Source organism: Theropithecus gelada, chromosome 12, assembly GCF_003255815.1.
Source record: "Theropithecus gelada isolate Dixy chromosome 12, Tgel_1.0, whole genome shotgun sequence".
NCBI lineage: Eukaryota > Metazoa > Chordata > Mammalia > Primates > Cercopithecidae > Theropithecus > Theropithecus gelada.
The window spans coordinates 89,746,636-89,766,757 of record NC_037680.1 but is presented as its reverse complement, the minus strand read 5'-3'; the positions used below and the strand labels follow the sequence as shown (position 1 = coordinate 89,766,757).

Sequence of the window (20,122 nt, the reverse complement as noted above, 5' to 3'; positions counted from 1 at the left end):
GAGCCTCAAGCCCTCCGCAGCGCCGCGGGGAGAGGCCCGAGCCGCTGCACCAGCGCCATTTTCTACCCCGCCCCGCTGCCGCCGCCGCCGACACCGCCGCCGCCAGCCCGCCCTCCGCCCGCGGGCGTCTGCGCGAGCCCGGCCGGCGGGGGAGATGTGCTCGGGCTCCACCGGATCGGTTTCTCGGGGTTTGACCAGCTGTCCCGGGCTAACCCTGCTCCTCGCTGAAGATGGAGGAAGTAAAAACAGGATTACCCTTAGCTACAGATCCACTGCCTTAGTTTCCACCACCAACTGCAGTGCACAAACACACGTTAGGCACAGGAAAGAAAGAAAGACAGAGGACACATTAACAGTAAACACAAACAAAAGGGTGATGGGATTATTTTACTGCATGCACTGCTGAGGTAAATCTCCGCTTGGCTTTTGCGTGGTGAAGAACAGCTCTTGTTTTATTTGTCTTCTGATTCATAGATTATATATAAATATGTGTATGATTTGCAAAGGGGGGAGTGTTTTCAAAGTTAAGTGTAATTATATAGCATCTCGTTTTGCACTGTGGTGTGATCAAATGACTTGTTGCTGTTAACCAGTAATAATAATAATAATATAGGTGTTTTTCTCTGGGAGGGATGGATTGTGGTTCTGATTAGGGTAATGATTTTTGTAAAGGACGCTCAGGGAATCGGGTTGAAGATGATGTCCTCTGCCTTAATTTATCGTCCCCTCCTTGTAATCTGTTTCTGGGATGTTAATCGATTAATCAGTTCTCATCTCTATAGCTGTCATGAATTTGGACTTGTTTTGCTTTGTTTTAACTTGAATTCCAAGAAGAAAGATTGGGTAGGCTGGAATAAATTGCAGCTGTCCAGATAGAAGGTAATATCCAGATCCTGTTGGAATTAAAAAAAAAAAAAAAAAACAACCCTGGTATGACATATGTAAAAAGGCAGCAGTTAAATCACTTTGACAGGTTCTAGTATGGGCGAAAGAGATGGAATTAAGATTTAATTTTTTTCTTTTTTGCCAAGGGCCAAAAACAGTCCTGTGAAGTTGGCCTAGGTTCCTAGCTGGGTTCTGCCTGACTGTCCCTCCCCTCTACCCGCCCCCCCCCTCCTTTTCTTTCAGTTTTCTTGTCTTAGCTTTTGGTCGATTCTTAAGGAACCGGTGGATCAAGTTTTTTCTCTTGTTAATCGCATTGCTATAGCACTGACTGACCTCTCTCTCTCTCTTTTTTTTTCCTCTTTCCTGAAAGTACGTGGTGCCATTCCTGAGTGACTTTTCCTACTAGACCATCCCAAAGGGACGAGGGGGAGGGGTGGAACAAGGAGGAGGAGGAGGAGGACGAGGAGGAGGAGGAGAAGAAGGGGGGTGTTCCTTCTCTCTCATTTCTTGGTTTTGTTTATCAGCCGATCTGTTTGCTGGATTTGGGCTTGGAATGACCCACCTGTAAAGTGCTTTTCCTTCCTCCTCCCCTTGAACTCTGCAGGGGGCTTGGCTTGGAGGGGCAAGGGAGGGAAAGAGAGAAGGGGGAAACACAAAAAACTTCTTTCTTTCTCCCTCCGTTTATCTTCAGCCCGACATTGTCACCTCCTCTTTGAGGGGTTAGAAGAAGCTGAGATCTCCCGACAGAGCTGGAAATGGTGATGAATCTTTTTTAATCAAAGGACAATTTCTTTTGTATGTACATTTCGTTTCTCTTTCTCCTTTTTCTTTTTCTTTCTTTCCTTCTCTGAGGGTTAATAACCATTTCATTGATGGGGCAGCCTTCTTTCGCTTCTCCCTGACGTTTCTTTCTTTTTAATGTGTGTGTGTTAAATGTGTACATTTTTAAAGAGATAAGCTCATTTGTAAAATATCGGAAGAAACTGCTCCTCTTTTAAACTTTACGGATCTCTTTCTTAAAAGCCTTATGTAATCATAATTTAAAAGAATGTGATAACAGTACAGCAGGTTGAAATTTAAGTGCTGGGTAGTGACTGAGTTGGGAATTTGATCTGATTATTCCATAAAGAAAGAAAGAAAAGTTTTTTTGGGGGGGGGGTAGTAAGGGAGGGTGGTGGTGAAGAAGGGGAGGGGAGGGAGAAGGGAAGTGGTTTTGGAGACAAGAAGTGAAGCTGCCTGTTTTCCAGTAAGTAATGGAGAAATTCCAGGAGCCAGGGCTAAATATACTTGGCGATCAATACAGAAATGGCTCATTGTGAATAATTTAGCTGCTGGTGCAGTGAGAGTTTTGAAACTAAAGGCAAAAAGGACCAAGGCCAAAGGGGGGAAAAAAGTAAAAATCTTCACAGGACTTGTCAATTCTTAAACTTTTTTTTTCCCCACAGAATACAGTTAGATTATCGATCTTTTCATTATGTGAATCAAAGCTAGGGGGTGTCATCTCATACAGTTTACTTTTGTTTCTGAGAATTATGTTCTGTTTTGTGTCATTTGTGCATAAGAATAATTGTCCAAAGTTTTTTTTTTTTTTTTTTTTTTTAAGTGATTCTCTCTAGTACAACCAAAGTTTATGAAATTTTCAAAATCAGACTGTATTAAGTAGGCTTGGCATTTGTATCCAAGCATGGTCTGGCAGGAAATTAAGGTTACATTGAACAGGTGCTTACACAGAACTTGGGGTAGGCTAAAATGTCAATACAAGTCAGGGAGTTGGCCAACTGCTGTAGAAATCTTCAAGACACCGTTGGGCACTAAGTTTTTTGTTTTGTTTTGTTTTCTTATGTTTGTTTGTCCTCCCCCTCCCTATTAGAACATGATGAACCAACTTGCAACAATTGTGAATAGAGCTATCTGTATACTGGGGAAGTCCTCAAACTGCAGTGTGATTGTGGGAAGTAGCGAATGGTAAAACACTTAAATCTCAGTTAAAGCTGACACATTTGAGGTGTACCCCTTATTTTTTCTTTAAACCCAGTAAATTTTGATTAAGACAGTCATTCTTTTTTTGCTCTTGCCCATCTCACTGCACACTTATCTTTTCTATCCTATCTCCAGCAGGAATCAGATCATTTGCAGAAAGAGTTCAGTGACTTGCAAATGAGCACATACAGTACACTGTGTATGTTTCTGGGCACAGGTTGCAGCAGCAACATGGACCAACTGCTTGGAGCTTCAAATAAGTTAAGAATTTGATGGCAGATACTGAAAGGAATCATTGTATTAAGAGTATAATCTTTTGTTTTGCAGCATTGCACTTTGACTATGGAAACAGAGGCTATTGATGGCTATATAACGTGTAAGTATTAGTTTTCATTAATTTGTTATTGGTAATAAAGTTGCCTTTGTATTACCTGTGTTTTAATTCCTGGATTATGAAACTTTATTAAGAATTCTGTACTCTTTTTTTCTATCTGTTCACAATTTCACCTTTGAATGAGTTTGAGAAAATAACAGCACTGAAGTGAAATAAGAAGGAAATATAGAAATATACTAAGTTAAGTAGTGTACTTAAATCAATAGTAGCTAGCAGATCAGCACTTTCCTACTTTTTATAATTTACTTTGTTGTAAGTTTAGAATAGTCTAGGTTTCATATATGTCTATTAATGTGATGTGTACTAAATATTTACTTCTCTGTAACCTAATTTTTCAGACATATTATGTGAAAGAGAATTAGCTTTCCTAACTTGACATTTCTTGAACTACCTGTCTTTTCCATCCTCTCTCTGATAGCTAGCATTTTGGAAAATGCTCATTATATATTCTGTATGCTTAGCAATTAAATTAGATGTTAAAAGAAAAGTTATTTCTTTCAACTGAAAGATACTTTAGAAATCAACAATTTATGTATTAAGATAATGAAGTTTTGTTAATTTTTTTTTATTGTGGGTTGATTATGGCTTTTCATCCTTTCATTCAACTGTATATTTCTACTGGTATTTCCTTATAGTTTTTTTTAAGGGAAAAATGTATTACCTTACAGTTTGAAGGCTATGCAAGCCATTGCGTGTACAAATTAAAGTTAGTAATTACATCTTACGTGACAATGAATAGAAACCAAAAGATTATATTTTGTGAAAGCAGGTGACAATGAGCTTTCACCCGAAAGGGAACACTCCAATATGGCAATTGACCTCACCTCAAGCACACCCAATGGACAGCATGCCTCACCAAGTCACATGACAAGCAGTAAGTCTTCGTTTTATGATTTTTTTTTTTTTTTCTATTTCTCCAGCAACAGACTTGAATTTGTTAGGTCTGTGGGGTCCTCTCACATTGTGGTATAGCTACTGTTATAGATTTTGCTAAAGAAAGAACAACACAGATTTATTCCTGTTCATTCTAGTATTATAAAACATGAGCCTGCTTACTAGTCTGAACTATCCCAAGGTGGCATTTGGGAGCTGGTGCTTACCTGTATCGGGTAAGGAAGGTTAGAATTTGCTGGTTATTGTTTTGACTTGCCAGGTTTATGACTAGATTTTTTGTTGTTGTTGGGTAAAAAATGTGGAAACATCACTTCCAAAGGACTCTTCACAGTTAATAAATGAAATAATTTTATATTGCCTTGGTAGAAAGCTAAACTGTCAGTGATAAAATTATAGTGTTACTTGCTTTTAAAAAATGTGAAAGTTTTTTCTCCAAAGCATTGGAAGAGAAGTGTAATTACAAATTTATAGAACTCGTTTATATCCATTTCTCTAACAAGGTTGAAAGTCTTTTGTTCAGAGAAGAGCTGATAAAATTTGGAAAGATGTTTTGAATTTGTAGGAAAAGACAGTTTTGGCTACTATTTTTGATAAAGGGTCATTTACTGATGTAATATACATTGTTTTTGTGTAATAAGATGCAACTTATGTGCTGTCAGTGACAGAAGACAAAATGCTTTTCTTAATTAAGAATATGGTTGCTTTTTTCTTAATTACAATGTTTTATCAGTTTAGTTATCAAGTGCAAGTGCTTTATTACTCTTACTCAAAAGTAATTTGAAATCTTGTTTTCTTTATACTTTTGATTTATATTTTATTCTTATATGTTATAGAAAGGACATTGGACTTACATGTAAATATAATTAGATTTACAAGTTTTCTGTTCTGCCGGTATGTGAAGGAAAGGCATTTTCTTTCCTTTGTTTCCCCCCTGAATTTAGTAACTAAGAAAAGTGAATCATCTACTTAATTGTGAGCATATTCAGAAATGTATTCTGACTATCCAGAGAGAGCAACTTTTTTTTTTTTACTTCTAACAGCTCTCAAAACTTTTAAGTTATTATAAAGCTACGAGCTTAGTAATTAGTAAAGACTAGTGAATTATAAGCAATTTATATAGAATACTATTGAATACATTTTGCAATTTATTAACTTTAAGTACTTTTAACTATTGACTTGAAATTATTATTGAGTTATTTGAATTTGCTTTATTCATTTAAAAGTTATAGTTCTTTTAAGTAATGAGCATTTCCTAAGAAAATTTAATTCTAGAAGCCGTCCGTACAATTCCTTTATCATTTAGAAAGAAAAAACTAGTAAAGTTAGTGAGTGAATGTATACTAAATTATCATGCTAATCTCATAATGAATCTTGCATTCTTTTTTTTGCTAGTTGATTTGATAAAAAATATACTACGACTACAATTTAGGCAATAGAATTTTTACATTTCAATATACTCGTTATTTGGTGTAATGTTTTTATTTCTCAGATAGCTCACACAATTTCCCAAAGAGTAAAAAGAGATGAATATGTAGTTTCTATTAGTTAGCTGTTGGCTTTAGAAACATTGCATGTATCGGGTAGGGAGTAACTGTTAATCAGAGACTCGACTGTCATCCCCTAGACACAACCACAGGAAAATGCTTGTCAATTGGTTAATTGGCTGCTTTATTTGTGAATTTGATTCTGGTTTTTCAAGTACTTGCTTCAGAAAGGCAGTTCACTCATCTTTTTAAATAAACAGTGCGGAGTGTAGGCATGATCAATTTGAACAAATAAGAACTGTGCTTTTGACATTTGAGCTTTTCTCACCCAACAACGGTAAACTTATGTTTGGTAGAGAGTTTTTTAACTTACTAGCCTGTGGCAATTCCATGTTAGTACAGGTTTTGGCTAAGATGCACGTGTTTTCAGATTCTTTTCCAAAGAGTTGCAGGTTAAATATTTTGGCTCTCACTTCAGAGCTGTCTCTTGCATCCTTTATGTAGCCTCTATTTACAGTATCTAGGTTACCCACTTAGGTGTTAGATGGAGAAGATACCCATTTTTCCTCTCTGTTAGATCTAGGAGAATATCAGCATTTTAGATTGCCAAAGCAAATAGTGATAGAGAGGAACTCTTGTCTATTAATTAGTACAAGAGACCTAGAATTGGTCACTCTGATGTTTTTCCGTGACTTGGAATAATTTTTGTGTGCATCTGGCCTGTCAAATTGCTTGTGTCTGAGATCACCGGTTTTCCTAAATCCCTTTACATGCATTGTTGACTTGTTAAATGAAAAGAACTTATTTATTTTCTGCATTTTTTAATATCTTCAAATATACTTCCTGGAGGGTGGCTGCTTCCAAAAACAGAATTGCAATTTTGATTGAAAGTGTTAAAGCTAAAAGTAAATGTGAAAACCTTTAAGACAGTTTCTAGTAGCAGGAAGGAGAGGATGGGAATATATGTGTAAGGAGGAAAAAAAGTTATTTTTAAACAGTTAAAAAAATAAAATAAGTAAAATCTTTTTTTTTTTTTAATAAAACAGCTAACGCTCTGGCCAAAAAAGTATCAATAAGGCATGAGAGCTCACTTATTTTGACTTTAGGAAGGTGGTCAGTACTACTGTAAGGTCCCAACATTTGTTTGAGGTATTTGGTAACTCTTCTAAGATGAAGGGTCTCTGTGCAACTTGCTGCCAGCTGTTGTATAAAAATAATGACAGCAGCTATCATTATTTGACAGTGCTAGAATAGAGCACTGGCGACTTGGGAGAAAACTAAAAATGTTATAGTGCCTGACAGTTTTTGGTTTTGAAATTTAGCATGTAAGATAAACTTAAGAAGAAGTAAGAGGTATTAGTGATTCTGACATTTTATAGTGACTACTTTCTATGGTTTCGAATGAATTTTCTTAGAGAACTTTAAACTTTTTTTTCTGGAATAAGGATCTCTTTGATAAGAAGATGGGCATTGTTGCCTGAGATCATTACTGTACATATTGAGTCTGCTGACAATCTTCTGTGTCAGGGATGACAGTGTATGCCTTGATGGCTATTGGAAATACACAGTGTTAAGTGATTTTTAAAAATAGAATCTGGGAGTTAAGAATCTGAGACAGACATCTCAGACAGAACAATATAAAAATGCTCCATATTGTATTTCGGCCCATCAGATGAAACTTACTTTGTGATTCCTTCTATTTCTTGGTTAGCTCATTTCCTATTCTTGCGTAGTTGTTCAGTATTGGTTTCAGAGTGTTCTATACTGGCAGCTGACTATTTTGAAAATTGTTTAAAGTTCAAAATTTTTAAATTAATTTCATTTTTCTTATCTATTTTTTATAATGTTTATGTACAAATTTACTTTGCAAGTAGTTACTTAAATGGGTATGAAAATACATCATGATGCAAAATTTGTTTCTATTACTTTAAAGCTCCTAAGTGGATCAACTGTACAGTCAATGCTGTTTATCAGTCTGATGACCAAGTGGCATGTATGGAATCGGTAGAAGTAGTAAGTCTAGTTTTACAAGGCTCTGACCAATAATCAGGTCAGGGAATCTAGTTTATTCTTTTCAGAGTACTTCACATTAATTTTTTTCTTAGCTAGTTTCCATTTTTGGAACCTAGTGAGGCAGAAGTATATTATGATTTCTATTTTTCATATGTGGAAATTGAGGCTTGAAGAAATCAATTTACCTCTTAGAGAGCTTAGCAGAAAGATGAAGTTATCAGGATTGGGACATACAATTGTGACATTACCTTGTGGGTAAATTAGATAACTGCTATCTCTACAATGTCACCTTCTCAGGGTGTCTGCCGTGTCCAGTACTGGCCCATATTTTTGTGACGAAAACAATATTTCAGAAATAGAAGAGTTATTATGAGGGTGGAGTGATATCAGCTAATCTTTTGCACTTTTTGAAATAGAGCTTATATTATGGGACTCACCAGCTTTCTGAGTTGTCTTCTGTAGCTTAGTTTGGCAGTCACCCTTGGTTGGATTGCTATAGGACACACCCTAATGTAACACCAGATGGGCTTGATGTAAAATCTTGTTCTGTTTTAAGTCACAGTACTTAGGTTTGTGTATATACCCAATGTTCTTATTTATTAGGGAATTAAATAAAAATAGTTCTGATTTAATTTCTTTACAGCTATCAGAGATAAATGTCATAACTATGTACCAAAAGAGGAAAAAAAGGGAAAAAAAAGAAAGTAAAGGATGTATAGATTTGTTGGTAATTAACAGCAAAAGTGCTGTAATTTTTTCTTTGCACCTCATTCCACTCCTAACTCCCCATCCTACTTAGTATTGAGAATTAAAGTCTGTTTTCAAAAAACAAAACAACTTATGGCGGAAAGATTATCCTTATTGTCTCTATCTTTGTTCAAAATCTGTCTTTCCCACTAGAAGTACTTTTTAAAAAAAAGGTAATATCATTGAATATGTTCTATTGAGAGTCTTCCTGTAAGCCGCAATGAATTTTCGTCTCTGGGTTCCGTGCTCTTCTCTCCTAACTTTTGATATATTGATATATTTTGAATATTTACATATTTTATCACATTTGGAAATATCAATAGCAGGGTTCCAGTCCTAAAATGAGGTAGAATATGTTGTTTTTCTTCACTTTTTTTTCCTTTTTATCTGTTTATGTTAAAAGTACTTATTGACCTGTTAGTATTTTCCTTTTGTGAATTAATTGAGACCCAATATATCTCTGTTTTGATATAGGTAAGGCACATTTAGGGACAGTTTCCTTTATTATAAATGTTATAATCACCACTGGAGCGAGAGAAGGAAGAGGGGCATCCTTTATTGAGTGCACTTAGTATATTAGATGCTTTACTTATTATTTCACTTTGTCTCCACATCAATTCTGTGAGGTAGGCATGTAATTACTCTATTTTATAATACTTAAAACTGAGGCTCAGAAGCAGTAGATTGTGAGTGGTTAAAAATACGGGCTTTGCAATTTTGCTGGCCTGGGTTAGAATTCCTATTTTGCTGTGTGACCTTGGCCATATCACTTCACATCTTTGAGCTCCAGTTTCCTTATCTGTAGAATAGGGATAAGCAATACTTACCTCAATGGGCTGTTGTGAGATTTCAATAAGGCAATATGTGCAAAATACTCAGCACAACTTCTGGCACATGCTAAGACTCAATAAATAATCACTGCTGCTATTACTCAGAGCAGTCAAGTTACTTTTTTATGGACCTATGACTCATAAGAAAAAGGATTTGTTTTCAAATCCAAATCTATTTGAAATCTGGGTCTTTTGCTCTTTTCTGTTTATTGCACAGGTCCAGGGAAGAAAGATAGGGATTTCTGATAATTTTGGGTAAAAATTGAAGCAGGAACCCTCCATTATTTAAAGCATCTATGAAGATTTTGGTTAAGAAAGAAATAGAGTTTGTCGATATGTCAGAATTGGGGAGGGGGCTGGCGCTCGATATTCCTGAGTATAGTTTTGTGGTTTTGATTATATGTAAAGCACAACACTGCATATTATTGGTGTTCCAGATATACCAGTCATTACAAATGACAAAAGAAAACAATTCTGGTGATAGAGTAACCTATTCCTACAGAGAATCAATTCTTAGAGAGTCCTTATCTAAAATCTAACCTCATTTGATGCTTCTGGTGGTACCATAAATTCTCACTTGGTGATACCTAATAAAATTGTTGGTTTAATTGTTGATTGTGCACTTTGGGGGTAGTAGTTTAGGTGTTTTAAATTTGAAGTAGGCCTTAATGCAATTATTAGTTATAAGCATTTGACATTTTGCTGTTCAATTCTAGTTGATCAATGCAATAAATATTTGTGGGATACCTCATATGTACCAGGTATTGTAAGGTGAATCCAAAGGTGAATAAATAGTATAGAGTCCTTTTCCTCCAGGAACTCATACTCTAGTGGGACAGACAGACATTAAGTAGGGCATTTTACTGTGGTAAACTTAGTGTCTTGATTATTATGGGGGATGAGAGGTGATGCTCGTTTGGAAAGATTTTTTAGAGGGAGAGACTGCTTGAGCCAAGACTTATTAAATGAATAGGACTTAGGAGAGAAGTGGAAGGCCTTTTCAGTAAATAATGTATCCACAATAAGAGGTGAGAAATAGCATGCAATATTCTGGGAAATACAAGCAGATTGGTATTTCTAGACTGTAAAGTTGGAGTCTAGGAATTTGAGGCAAGGAATGATTTTGGAGAGTTAATCACAGCAGGTTAATGGAACATCTTGTCTGAGAGGAAACTTGGCTTTTATTTTCATGGAAGTCAATGGTTTTAACAAAGTAGGTGACTTCAGTCTTTTGACTGACATGGATCAATTTGACTACAATATGGGGAAAAAGATTGTGGATGGGGACCAGTCTATAGGCAGGTGCGTCTTTAACAGGCTGTTTCAATGATTGAGTGAGAAGTCATGCAAGCTAGTAGTAGTGGGATAAAAAAGAAGGAGAAGAATCTAGGTAATATTTAGCAGCTTAAAGTAGACAGTACTTGGGTAGTAGAATTAAGGAGAGAACAGAGTCAAGGATGACAGCCTCTAAATTACTGGATAGATGGTGGTAGGTTCTGTCAGTGGAGATAGCAAATACTGGAACAGGTTTCCTGGAAAAGATTTAGATTAGTTCAATTCTGGTTTGAAGCACCCATAGGGTTGGGGAGGGGGATAGCAATTAGGCACATGGATATAGACCGAAGTATGAATTTTCCTAATTAGAGAAAACTAATATTAGCCCATGTTTTGGTTGCTTTTCTGCCCATATTACTTTAACAGTAGTTTAATACCATATTTTGAAAACATTCATGTCTAAGTAATTCTCAGTATTTGATCCTTGTTTCCCCAATTGCCCCATTAAATCAAAATTCTATATTGAATTGTATGCGCATAGGCTTTAATAAACTCTTTGCTTAATGGAATCCTTTTGCTAGTCTCAGAAGTTGAATTAATTGATGTGATTGACTCACTGATTTTTAAACAAAAAGCTCTTCAACATTTTGTGGTATATCTAATATCATAACTTCTATGTTTTTTTAAAAAATCATAAGACTAATGTATGCCGTATACTCCAGTGCCTCTACTCTAATGCTCTGTCTTTGTTCTGCAACGTGTTTCTTTATAAATTAATATGCTCTTGAAAATATTGCATACTTGTTACAGGTTGTTAGCTAAATACTGGTCAGTCCTGCCACGTTAATAGATGAGGAATTTCATACTCCTCACCAGAGCCTTTTTGAAGACTTTGAGATAAATATGCAGATACAATATATATTATTTAAAAATGATTTTGTATATAATTTATTTTTAAAAAATATAATATCATACCCCTTGGGATGAGGTTACCTAGATGGGAAAGTATAGCATAGATAATATATTAGTTAACATACTTATTCTAAAATATTTATTATAGAATTCCATCTTAAAAATGTAAGCACTGACTACCCAAGACACCATAGAATTCCAAATGAATGTTAATGCTAGAAACACTTCTTCTGAGATTTCCTGTGTGTGGAGAGTCAGAACTCCCTAGAGAGATATTTTTCATCTTTCGATCATTGATCCAGCAAACATTTATTAAGCACTTACTGTGTATGATGCATTGCTGGTGCTGGGGCTCAAAAAAAAGGCTTGGGGTGTTTTCTAGAGAAGGATGTTATCTTCAAGGGTCCAAATGAATTGATATTTTGCATGAGATCGTAATAATGCTTATTACATTTAGAAGTAAATGAGTGTGATGTGCTAACTGTGACTTTATTATAGATTAATGAGCTGCTTATCACCTTTTACCTCCAAGAGTTTTTCAAACGTGTATAAATTTGAGGATGTATAGTGAAACAGACAAAAGGGCAACCAGCCACTTAGATAGGTTCTCACAGGATAACATTTCCCCACAGAATTATTTATAATGCAGGATTTGGCACTCATCCTTGCAAGTTCTGAAACTAGATTTGTGGCACACTTAGAGTGGATCTGTATCTCAAGGTTGACTGACATTAAAGAAGTTTACGAAATTGATATTTAAAATCAGAATGCCAGTTCATGTTTAGATATTGATTAAAACTAAAACACACACACACACACACACACACACATGCATATCCAACCAACAAACGTAGGAGCTAGATCACTCTAGTTGGCTTCACCAGATCATTTTGTTCTTGTGAACTGACCTATATGGGTAATCAGTAAAGGTCATTTACTGAGCAAGGAATCTGAATAAAGGGAGTTAGTTATATAATTCAAATGTTTAATGGCATTAGACTAAGAGAGCCTAATATATTCAGCATCACAATAGAGATAGCATTGCTATTTGGATAATTATGGTGGAAATCCTTTGTCCAGTTCTTTCTCCTTTGAATGGACATGGATTTAGATTCCCTATGTCGATGTTCAACCAAAATACTTCAGAGAGTCGTTTTTTTTCCCCCTTGGCTTCCTAGGCTAAACCCCCCATATTCAGTCTTTAACCTATATTAATACATACAATCAGGTTACGACCAGTTCTTTCTGGCCTGGGATCCATTCATTTTCTTTAATTTGATTTATATTTCTGCTTTAATTTGTAAAATGTTGATTTTATAGCCTAACTCGATGAAGACAATCTTGTAATGCCCATAAAGGATACTTCCTTCAGCTACTATTGCCATAAATTCAAACTTCCATTCACAGAAATCTCGATAGGTGATGTGGTCAGCAGTTTAAGAGTTCTTAATATCTATTTTAGATGAAGATGGAAAATAGCATTACCACCTGAGAAAGATCCTTAAGTTAGTTGTTGATATAGAGGCACTTTCCAGTTTATAGGTCAGAAGGAAAAAAACGCCAAACCAGTCTCTTGAAATTATTGAAGTGATCTGACCGCAGTAAATTGAGATTTTATAGCAAACTGTTGTATTTCATGTTAGTTAGTGGGAAAGCTGTCTTAATTACTGAGTGTGAATTAAGTAACTTTTCAAAGCATATAGATTTATTTGGGGGCCATACATTGATTATAAAGAAAGTAATCAGGTTTTCCAGATGTGAATCTTTGAGGAAAATGGTCATGCCTCTTCATCCCTAGCATAAGCATTGTGTGCATTGTAGGAGCCCTGTAAATATTTGTTGAATGAAGGAACTACTTAAGATTAGCATATTACATATGTCTATTTAAATAATATGCTTCTGACCTACTTGAAAAAAAATTTGGAAACTTGATTTCTTAGTTGTTGAAATAATCCAAAATCCTAATTTACTTGTGATTTTTGCTGTTTGGGAATGTGTTATTTTTATAATGTCTCACTCTGAAAAAGATTTTGTAATGTTCAAATTGGTCCCAAAAGCTGATCTCTAAGGTTCTAAACAGCTTTTATGTTTTCTGATTCTATACAACCATGTTCAGTGGAATCCACATTAATGTTAATGTAGATGTTTCCATGATACCACCATCATCATCTTCATTACTACTATTAATATCTTGATATAGCACATTTAAGGTTACAGATTTAATTCCATACACTTGTAATTTTAAAGCCAGTTCTCTATCACTTATTTAAACTGTTTTTATTAGCATATACAAGATGGAATGCTTCAATTAGCTTTTCTTATGCACTCCAGATATTTTGATGAGTGTATAATTAATCAGTGTGAAGTCACGTTCTAATGAATTAACATTCTGGGTGTCTACACTTTTGACGTTTTTGTCATTGCTCTCATTATCATTGAAGCTGTAGTTCTCCTTACACTTTTCTATGTCAGCTCTACCTACTTCTTACTAAGACATCAACATGCAGGGCTTGATCATATTTTGAAGTGGTAGGGTACTATGTTGCTCTGTTTTCAGTTGAATTAACAGTGAGAATTTCTGGTTGTGTTCTAAAGAGGCTTAATTTCTTCTACAAGTATATAAAACATTTTCTTTTATGGCCATTTTCATAAATGTCCTTGTTGTTTAAAAATATACATTTTAACAAGTAATATTTACATATGGAAATATCGGTCTTCTAATCAGACTTATGCCAATATGCTTATTATTCAGATGGTCTGAAGTAGATCACTTTGTTTTCAACACATCTGTTGCTTTTTAGACTGAAAAGTGGCATTTCTATAGTTTTTAGGGCTGAGGATGTATGTTTAATTCCTGATTGTAAAAGGTCTATTTCTGTTGGAAATGTTTGCTCAGATCACCCATATATCATCTAAAGCTTGAAAACTGAGCTATTCAATAATTTTTAGGTACTAAAAATAGGCGGTACCTAATCATTTCTGTGTACTGCTTTAAAATGACTTACACCTTAAAAACACTGACTTGAATGTAGTATTTGGAAATATAAAATGACTTCTATTACATTATTACATTTTTGAAAACTACTTGAAAGCAGCAATAGATTGTGACTAGACATAACTTAGAACTATAAAAGTAAGTATGAGATTTTTCTGTAAGTCTGCTGTTTGTAAGTTCTCAAAACATGAATTTACACACTGCCATCTGTCTGAATTATGACACATTAATGACCTAATGATAGTTTTAGGTTTAATTTTTTTGGAAATAAAAACAAACAAAAAGAAACACCCCCGTACTGCAACAAAACACAATTTAAAATAAATTATTTTTACATAAATAATCGCAGTAATGCTGTTTGCATAAATTTTGGGGGATACATTTGCATAGTTTTAGTTGGTCTTGCATTTTGAGTATAATACTTGTAACAAATTTGAAAATATTTTTTTTTTCAGCCAGAGAAGCTATAGTTAACTAGACAATTGATTTCATACAACTCTATGTATGTGATAATGCCATTTATGTTTTTAAAAGCATATGTGTGCATGTGTATGCATGTGAATGTGTGAAAGCAAAGAATAAGAACAAGAAGGAAACGTCAAAACTTGATATAGTTTATTTTGGAATATAGGAGGGTAAACAGGTTATTTTATATTTTATTCTAAATAGTTCTACATTCTTTAAGTCTCTTACAAAAAATAAATTCATATGTTGTTTGTGTAATTTAAAGACAAGACAAATGAATTCAGTCAGCCATCCTCTAAAAGAAAGTGTAGAGCCAGAAAACTGATAGTGGCTCTGATTACATCCGTTTAACTTTGAAATTTCAGTGAAATTATAGACTCATAAAAATGATCAGCTGTCATCAATGATAAATACTGAAATCGGGCATTTTCATGTACAAATGCTATCTTCAGATTTATTGAATACTATCTTACTATAGATTTACTCAAAATATAAGGTATTTTCTTTTTCTTTCTTTCTTTCTTTTTTTTTTTGAGACAGTGTCTTGCTCTGTCACCCAGGCTGGAGTGCAATGGCGTGATCTTGGCTCACTGCAACCCCTGCCTCCCAGGTGCAAGTGAATCTCGTGCCTCAGTCTCCTGAGTAACTGGGATTACAGGCGCCCATCACCATGTGCAGCTAATTTTTTAAATTTTTTTTAGTATAGACAGGGTTTCACCAAGTTGATCAGACTGGTCTCAAACTCTTGACCTCGGGCTATCCACGCGCCTCAGTCTCCCAAAGTGCTGGGATTACAGGTATGAGCCACTGCGCCCAACTCTTTCTTTTCTTTTTTCTTTTTCTTTTTTTTTTTTTTTTGAAATGGAGCCTCTCTCCGTCGAGTACAGTGGCGCGATCTGGCTCACTGCAACCTCCGCCTCCCGGTTTCAAGTGATCCTCCTGCCTCAGCCTCCTGATTATCCGGGATTACAGGCGCACCACCACGCCTGGCTAATTTTTTTTTTTTTTTTTTTATGTATTTTTAGTAGAGATGGGGTTTCACCATGTTAGTCAGGCTGGTCTCGTACTCCTGAGCTTGTGAGCCACTGCGCCCGGCATACTTTACTTTTCTTTTCGTTTCGTTTTGTTTCTCTTATCTTCTCTTTTCTTCTCTCTTTCTCTTTTCTTTCTCTTTCTCCTTTCCTTTCCTTTTTTCCTTTTTCTTTCCTTTTCCTTTCCTGAGATGGGGTTTCATTCTGTTGTTCAGGCTGGAGTGCAGTGTCACGATTATAGCTCAGTGCAGCCTGGAACTCCTGGGTTCAAGCAATCTTCTCAAGTATCTGGGGCTACAGGTGCATGCCACCATGCCCAGCTAATTTTTAACACTTTTTTTTAGAGTCAGGGTTTCACTCTCTCATTGTGTTGTCCAGGCTGGTCTTGAACTCTTGGCCTCAAGTGATCCTCCAGCCTCAGCCTCCTGAGTAGCTGAGTTTACAGGTGTGAGCCACCACACTTGGCTAGGTTGTTTCCAGTGGACTTTCCAAATGTTACATACTCTGAATTGTTTTATGAGTAATATTCATTCCTAGCATGAAATGTCATACACTAAATAATGTACATATAAATATTAAAATGACATATCAGCATTAAGGAAACATTGTGGCATCTGACGGCAAAAGAAATCTGAGTAGAATGAGTTAAAACATAGAATTTCAATTCTATCTTGTATGTAACAAACAAGTTTACTTTTAAAAAAGAGCCTTAGTCTGTTTTTCTTATTCATCAATTTAAAATTCCATTGAATGTTGCTGATTTTTTACATTAAAACTACTAAAGAGAAACTATTTTTAGCAAGACAACTCTGGTATGTTGCTAATGGAGGTAGAACCTGTGAAGATAACTTAAGGCCTATAAAAGAGAGAGCAGAGCTGTGAAGTATAGAGAGCATAGAAGAAAGCTGGAGCCAAAAGAAAGAAAATAAACATAACAGATTCAAAAGTGGAGGACAAGCCACAGACTCCACTTGAGTTACTAGATCTCCTGGAGAGAGCAATAGAGTAAATGAAAATTCGCATCTTTTCCTCCCCTATTTCTTTCTTCACAAAGAAATAAATAAAGATAAATCAGAATTTATAAGTGAATCAAGGAAGCTGCCTGCTTAAGCGATGAGGAATGTGGCAATAAGATTAGAATGGTTTCTGGTAGAAGCTAAATGAATAAGCATTTAGATTCAGTAGAAAGAAGCATACTTCTTCAGATATTTGAAAGCCAGGGAATTGGAGATGGGGGTAGATTGGTTAAAAGAACTGTGTCCTAAGGGATTGATTCTAGAACAATTAGCCAATTAAAGCAGGATAAAAGTTAGTGGTGCCTGGTTATTAAGTTATATTAGTTATAAACCAGTGCTATTACCAGTGGCCATCTTGGATTAATCTATTGCTTTTATCTTTTGCAAAAATGACTGTGTACTATACTGTGTGTGTGAGAGATACCCTAACTGGTCATATTCCTGAATTATCATGGATGCTGTAAACTTTGATCTTGCCCCTCAGTTGTCTTTTTACTTTAGTGGTAAAGGAGATTGGTAGGGGGTTAGGGAGACTGCAAGGCTGCCAGAAAGAACTTTCTCTGCCTTTTTTTCCCCCTCTTGGGAGGTGGCAATGAAGAAGGAACTTGATATTGAGCAGATGAGATGGGGTTTGGCATCCAGTTTTTGTCCTCTGATCTCTGGTTTTTCCATTTTCCTCTTGAAGTGTCTAAGACACAGGCACTGAGGGTTCCAGAAGACTTTCTTGAGATCATACTCTGTTAGAGATTTAGAAGGCTCAGGTTGGCTTTTACCCATTGAGACATTTTTAAAAAATTAATCTGTTTTAATACTGTAGTAAAAATTTATCAGATGTGAGATAAACTTTACATGTGTATCATTGTTGAAGAAAAGGTTTACTAAGCCCATAAATAATAATAACAATAATAAAAAGATCAGGGTATATATTTAACTTGCTTAAAAAAAAAACAAATTTTAAGTCTATTAAGAATACCATTTTATTTGTAAGGTACTTTTTTCAAAATGCTTTGACATCTAGCATAGTATGTGCTGATCAAAACTTGAGCTTAACATTTATGCAACCAGTGTCAGAGGAATCTACTCTTTTTGATAGCACTTAGCATTTTATTACTGGAAAATAGTAAACATTTATTTATTTATTTATTTATTTTGAGATGGAGTCTGTCTTTGTCACCCAGGCTGGAGTGTGGTGGCACGATCTTGGCTCCACTGCAACATCTGCCTCCCGAGTAGCTGAGATGACAGGCACCTGCCACCATACCCAGCAAATTTTTGTGTTTTTAGTGAAGACTGGGTTTTACCATGTTGGTCAGGCTAGTCTTGAACTTCTGACCTCAAGTAATCTGCCTACCTCAGCCTCCCAAAGTGCTGGGATCACAGGCGTGAGCCACCGCGCCTGGTCAATAAACATGTTTTTAAAAATTACAGAATTGAGCAAGTTTTCCTGTTTCTCTCCCTCTGTGGTATATAAAGAAGTGGAACCTAATATATGTCAAATATGTGGCCCCTAGACAGATATTTCATCTCTTGGAATCTCAGTTTTATTTGTAAAAAGGGGGTATTGCTCTCTGTCAGAGGAGTGGTAAGCATTAGAGACAATATATTTAAAGCTTCCGGAACAGTGACTGGCTCATGGTAAATTAGCCAGAATGATAGCTCCTATTTTATTGTTAGATAAAAGAGTATGAGAAAAAAGTTGAATTACATAATAACTAAGAGACAGATCCCACAAACATGTATCAAATAGTCTTCTAGGAAGGACATGCTTTTAGTCTGCTTTTAATCAACAATAATTTTAAAAATTAGTCCAAACCATTGCATGGAACACAATATATCTGGATTGCTTCCTGAATATTTCTGCTTTTCATCTGTTTGAGTGCTGTCAGGTAGACAGACTCAGAGTTTTTGTTTGAAAAGAAATGTGTATGCAATATGAGACTATTAATTCTGTTGTATTCAAATCAATTACTGAAGAAATAAAAGTAAAATTACCTAATTAAAGTGAATCACACATAAACCTACTCTGTGAGGGGTATAATTGAAATGGTAATTAAGTGGTAGTAATGCATTTCATTTGAGGATGGCAATTCAGAAGATGTGTTTGCTGGCAGGTCTTGGCTGCATGGTGTACCTCCCTAGGTGACCTTGTCCAGAGTCCGTTTTTAGGATGGACTTATTTACTTGTATACTAGATGTGTTGGCGAATGAACTCCTAGTATAGCTCTGAAATTTTATGAATTTCCATACTTATGTTGCTATATGTTATATTAAATTCATGTCTCTATTGCATATCCGGAATTCTCAGAACCACATATACATACCCCAGCAGTGTTTTTTCTTTCCTCTTCTCTTGTGTAGAATCAAGGATAAAACAGAATATTCAGTTTAAAAGGATTTCACATTAGAGTATACATAAACAGACATTTTCATGAGTGAAGTTTCACCTTTTTGGGGTCAGAGTTACTATTGTCATAGGCACAGGACAGTCGATCCCTAATTCCATATGATATATATATTTTTTTATTCCAAGAGTCCCTTCTCTAAAAGTTTGGATGCCTTTATCACTTCCTATCCTTTTTATCATTACTTAATTTCTTGAGTACATCTTATCTCCTCTGTGTAACTGGAAACTCCTTGAGGGCAGGGAAAATGCCTTTGTAATCTCTGCAGCCTGAGGGTAGCAGACAGAATATGACTTTTAGCACCTAACCAACTGGGATAGTATCTTGCCTGTGCTGTGTTTTAGTTTCCATGACCTCATTTGCAAAATAGGGAGAGTTAGTGCTTGTCTCTTGGAGTTGTTATGAGGGTTAATAAACTTAGTAAAGCTTTTATCACAGGGCCTCATACATTTTAAGAAATAATTTAAGAAATATTCATTTATCTTTTCCACAGAAGCTAACACAGTGCCTTGTACATAGTAGTATCTCAATTAAGAAGATTGGCTGTTTATTTTAAAATATATTATGAGTTAATATCCCTATGTGTTGGTTATCTGATTGACTGAATGCATTAGAGACATCTCTCAGTTATTCCAGGCGTTATTATTCAGATTAACCCCATAGGTTACTTTAGTTATGCTATCTGTGTTGAGGATACCAGAGACCAAATCACTCAGCTAGTCTTACCCAGAACGCAGTTTTAAAATAAATGTACTAACGTTGGCTCTAGCATAGACAACTTTTAACTCTCTTCTCAACA

The 20,122-nt window shown here is 35.5% G+C and overlaps 1 protein-coding gene across 3 annotated transcripts in view; it reads left to right on the top strand.

Annotated features, from left to right (window-relative positions):
- The first annotated feature begins 210 nt into the window (after positions 1-210).
- The window catches only part of IKZF2 (IKAROS family zinc finger 2), a 155,517-nt gene continuing 135,605 nt past the window's right edge, over positions 211-20,122 (top strand). Inside the window, exons 1-4 of one of the 3 annotated variants that reach the window (XM_025405613.1) lie at positions 211-407; positions 1,577-1,680; positions 3,193-3,241; positions 4,029-4,133. In XM_025405613.1, coding sequence (XP_025261398.1) covers positions 3,208-3,241; positions 4,029-4,133 — 139 coding nt within the window. In that variant the 5' untranslated portion in view covers positions 211-407; positions 1,577-1,680; positions 3,193-3,207. Of the gene's footprint in view, positions 408-1,387; positions 1,681-3,192; positions 3,242-4,028; positions 4,134-20,122 lie in introns of those variants that run through there. The other 2 variants (XM_025405612.1, XM_025405611.1) reach the window with 2 other exon arrangements.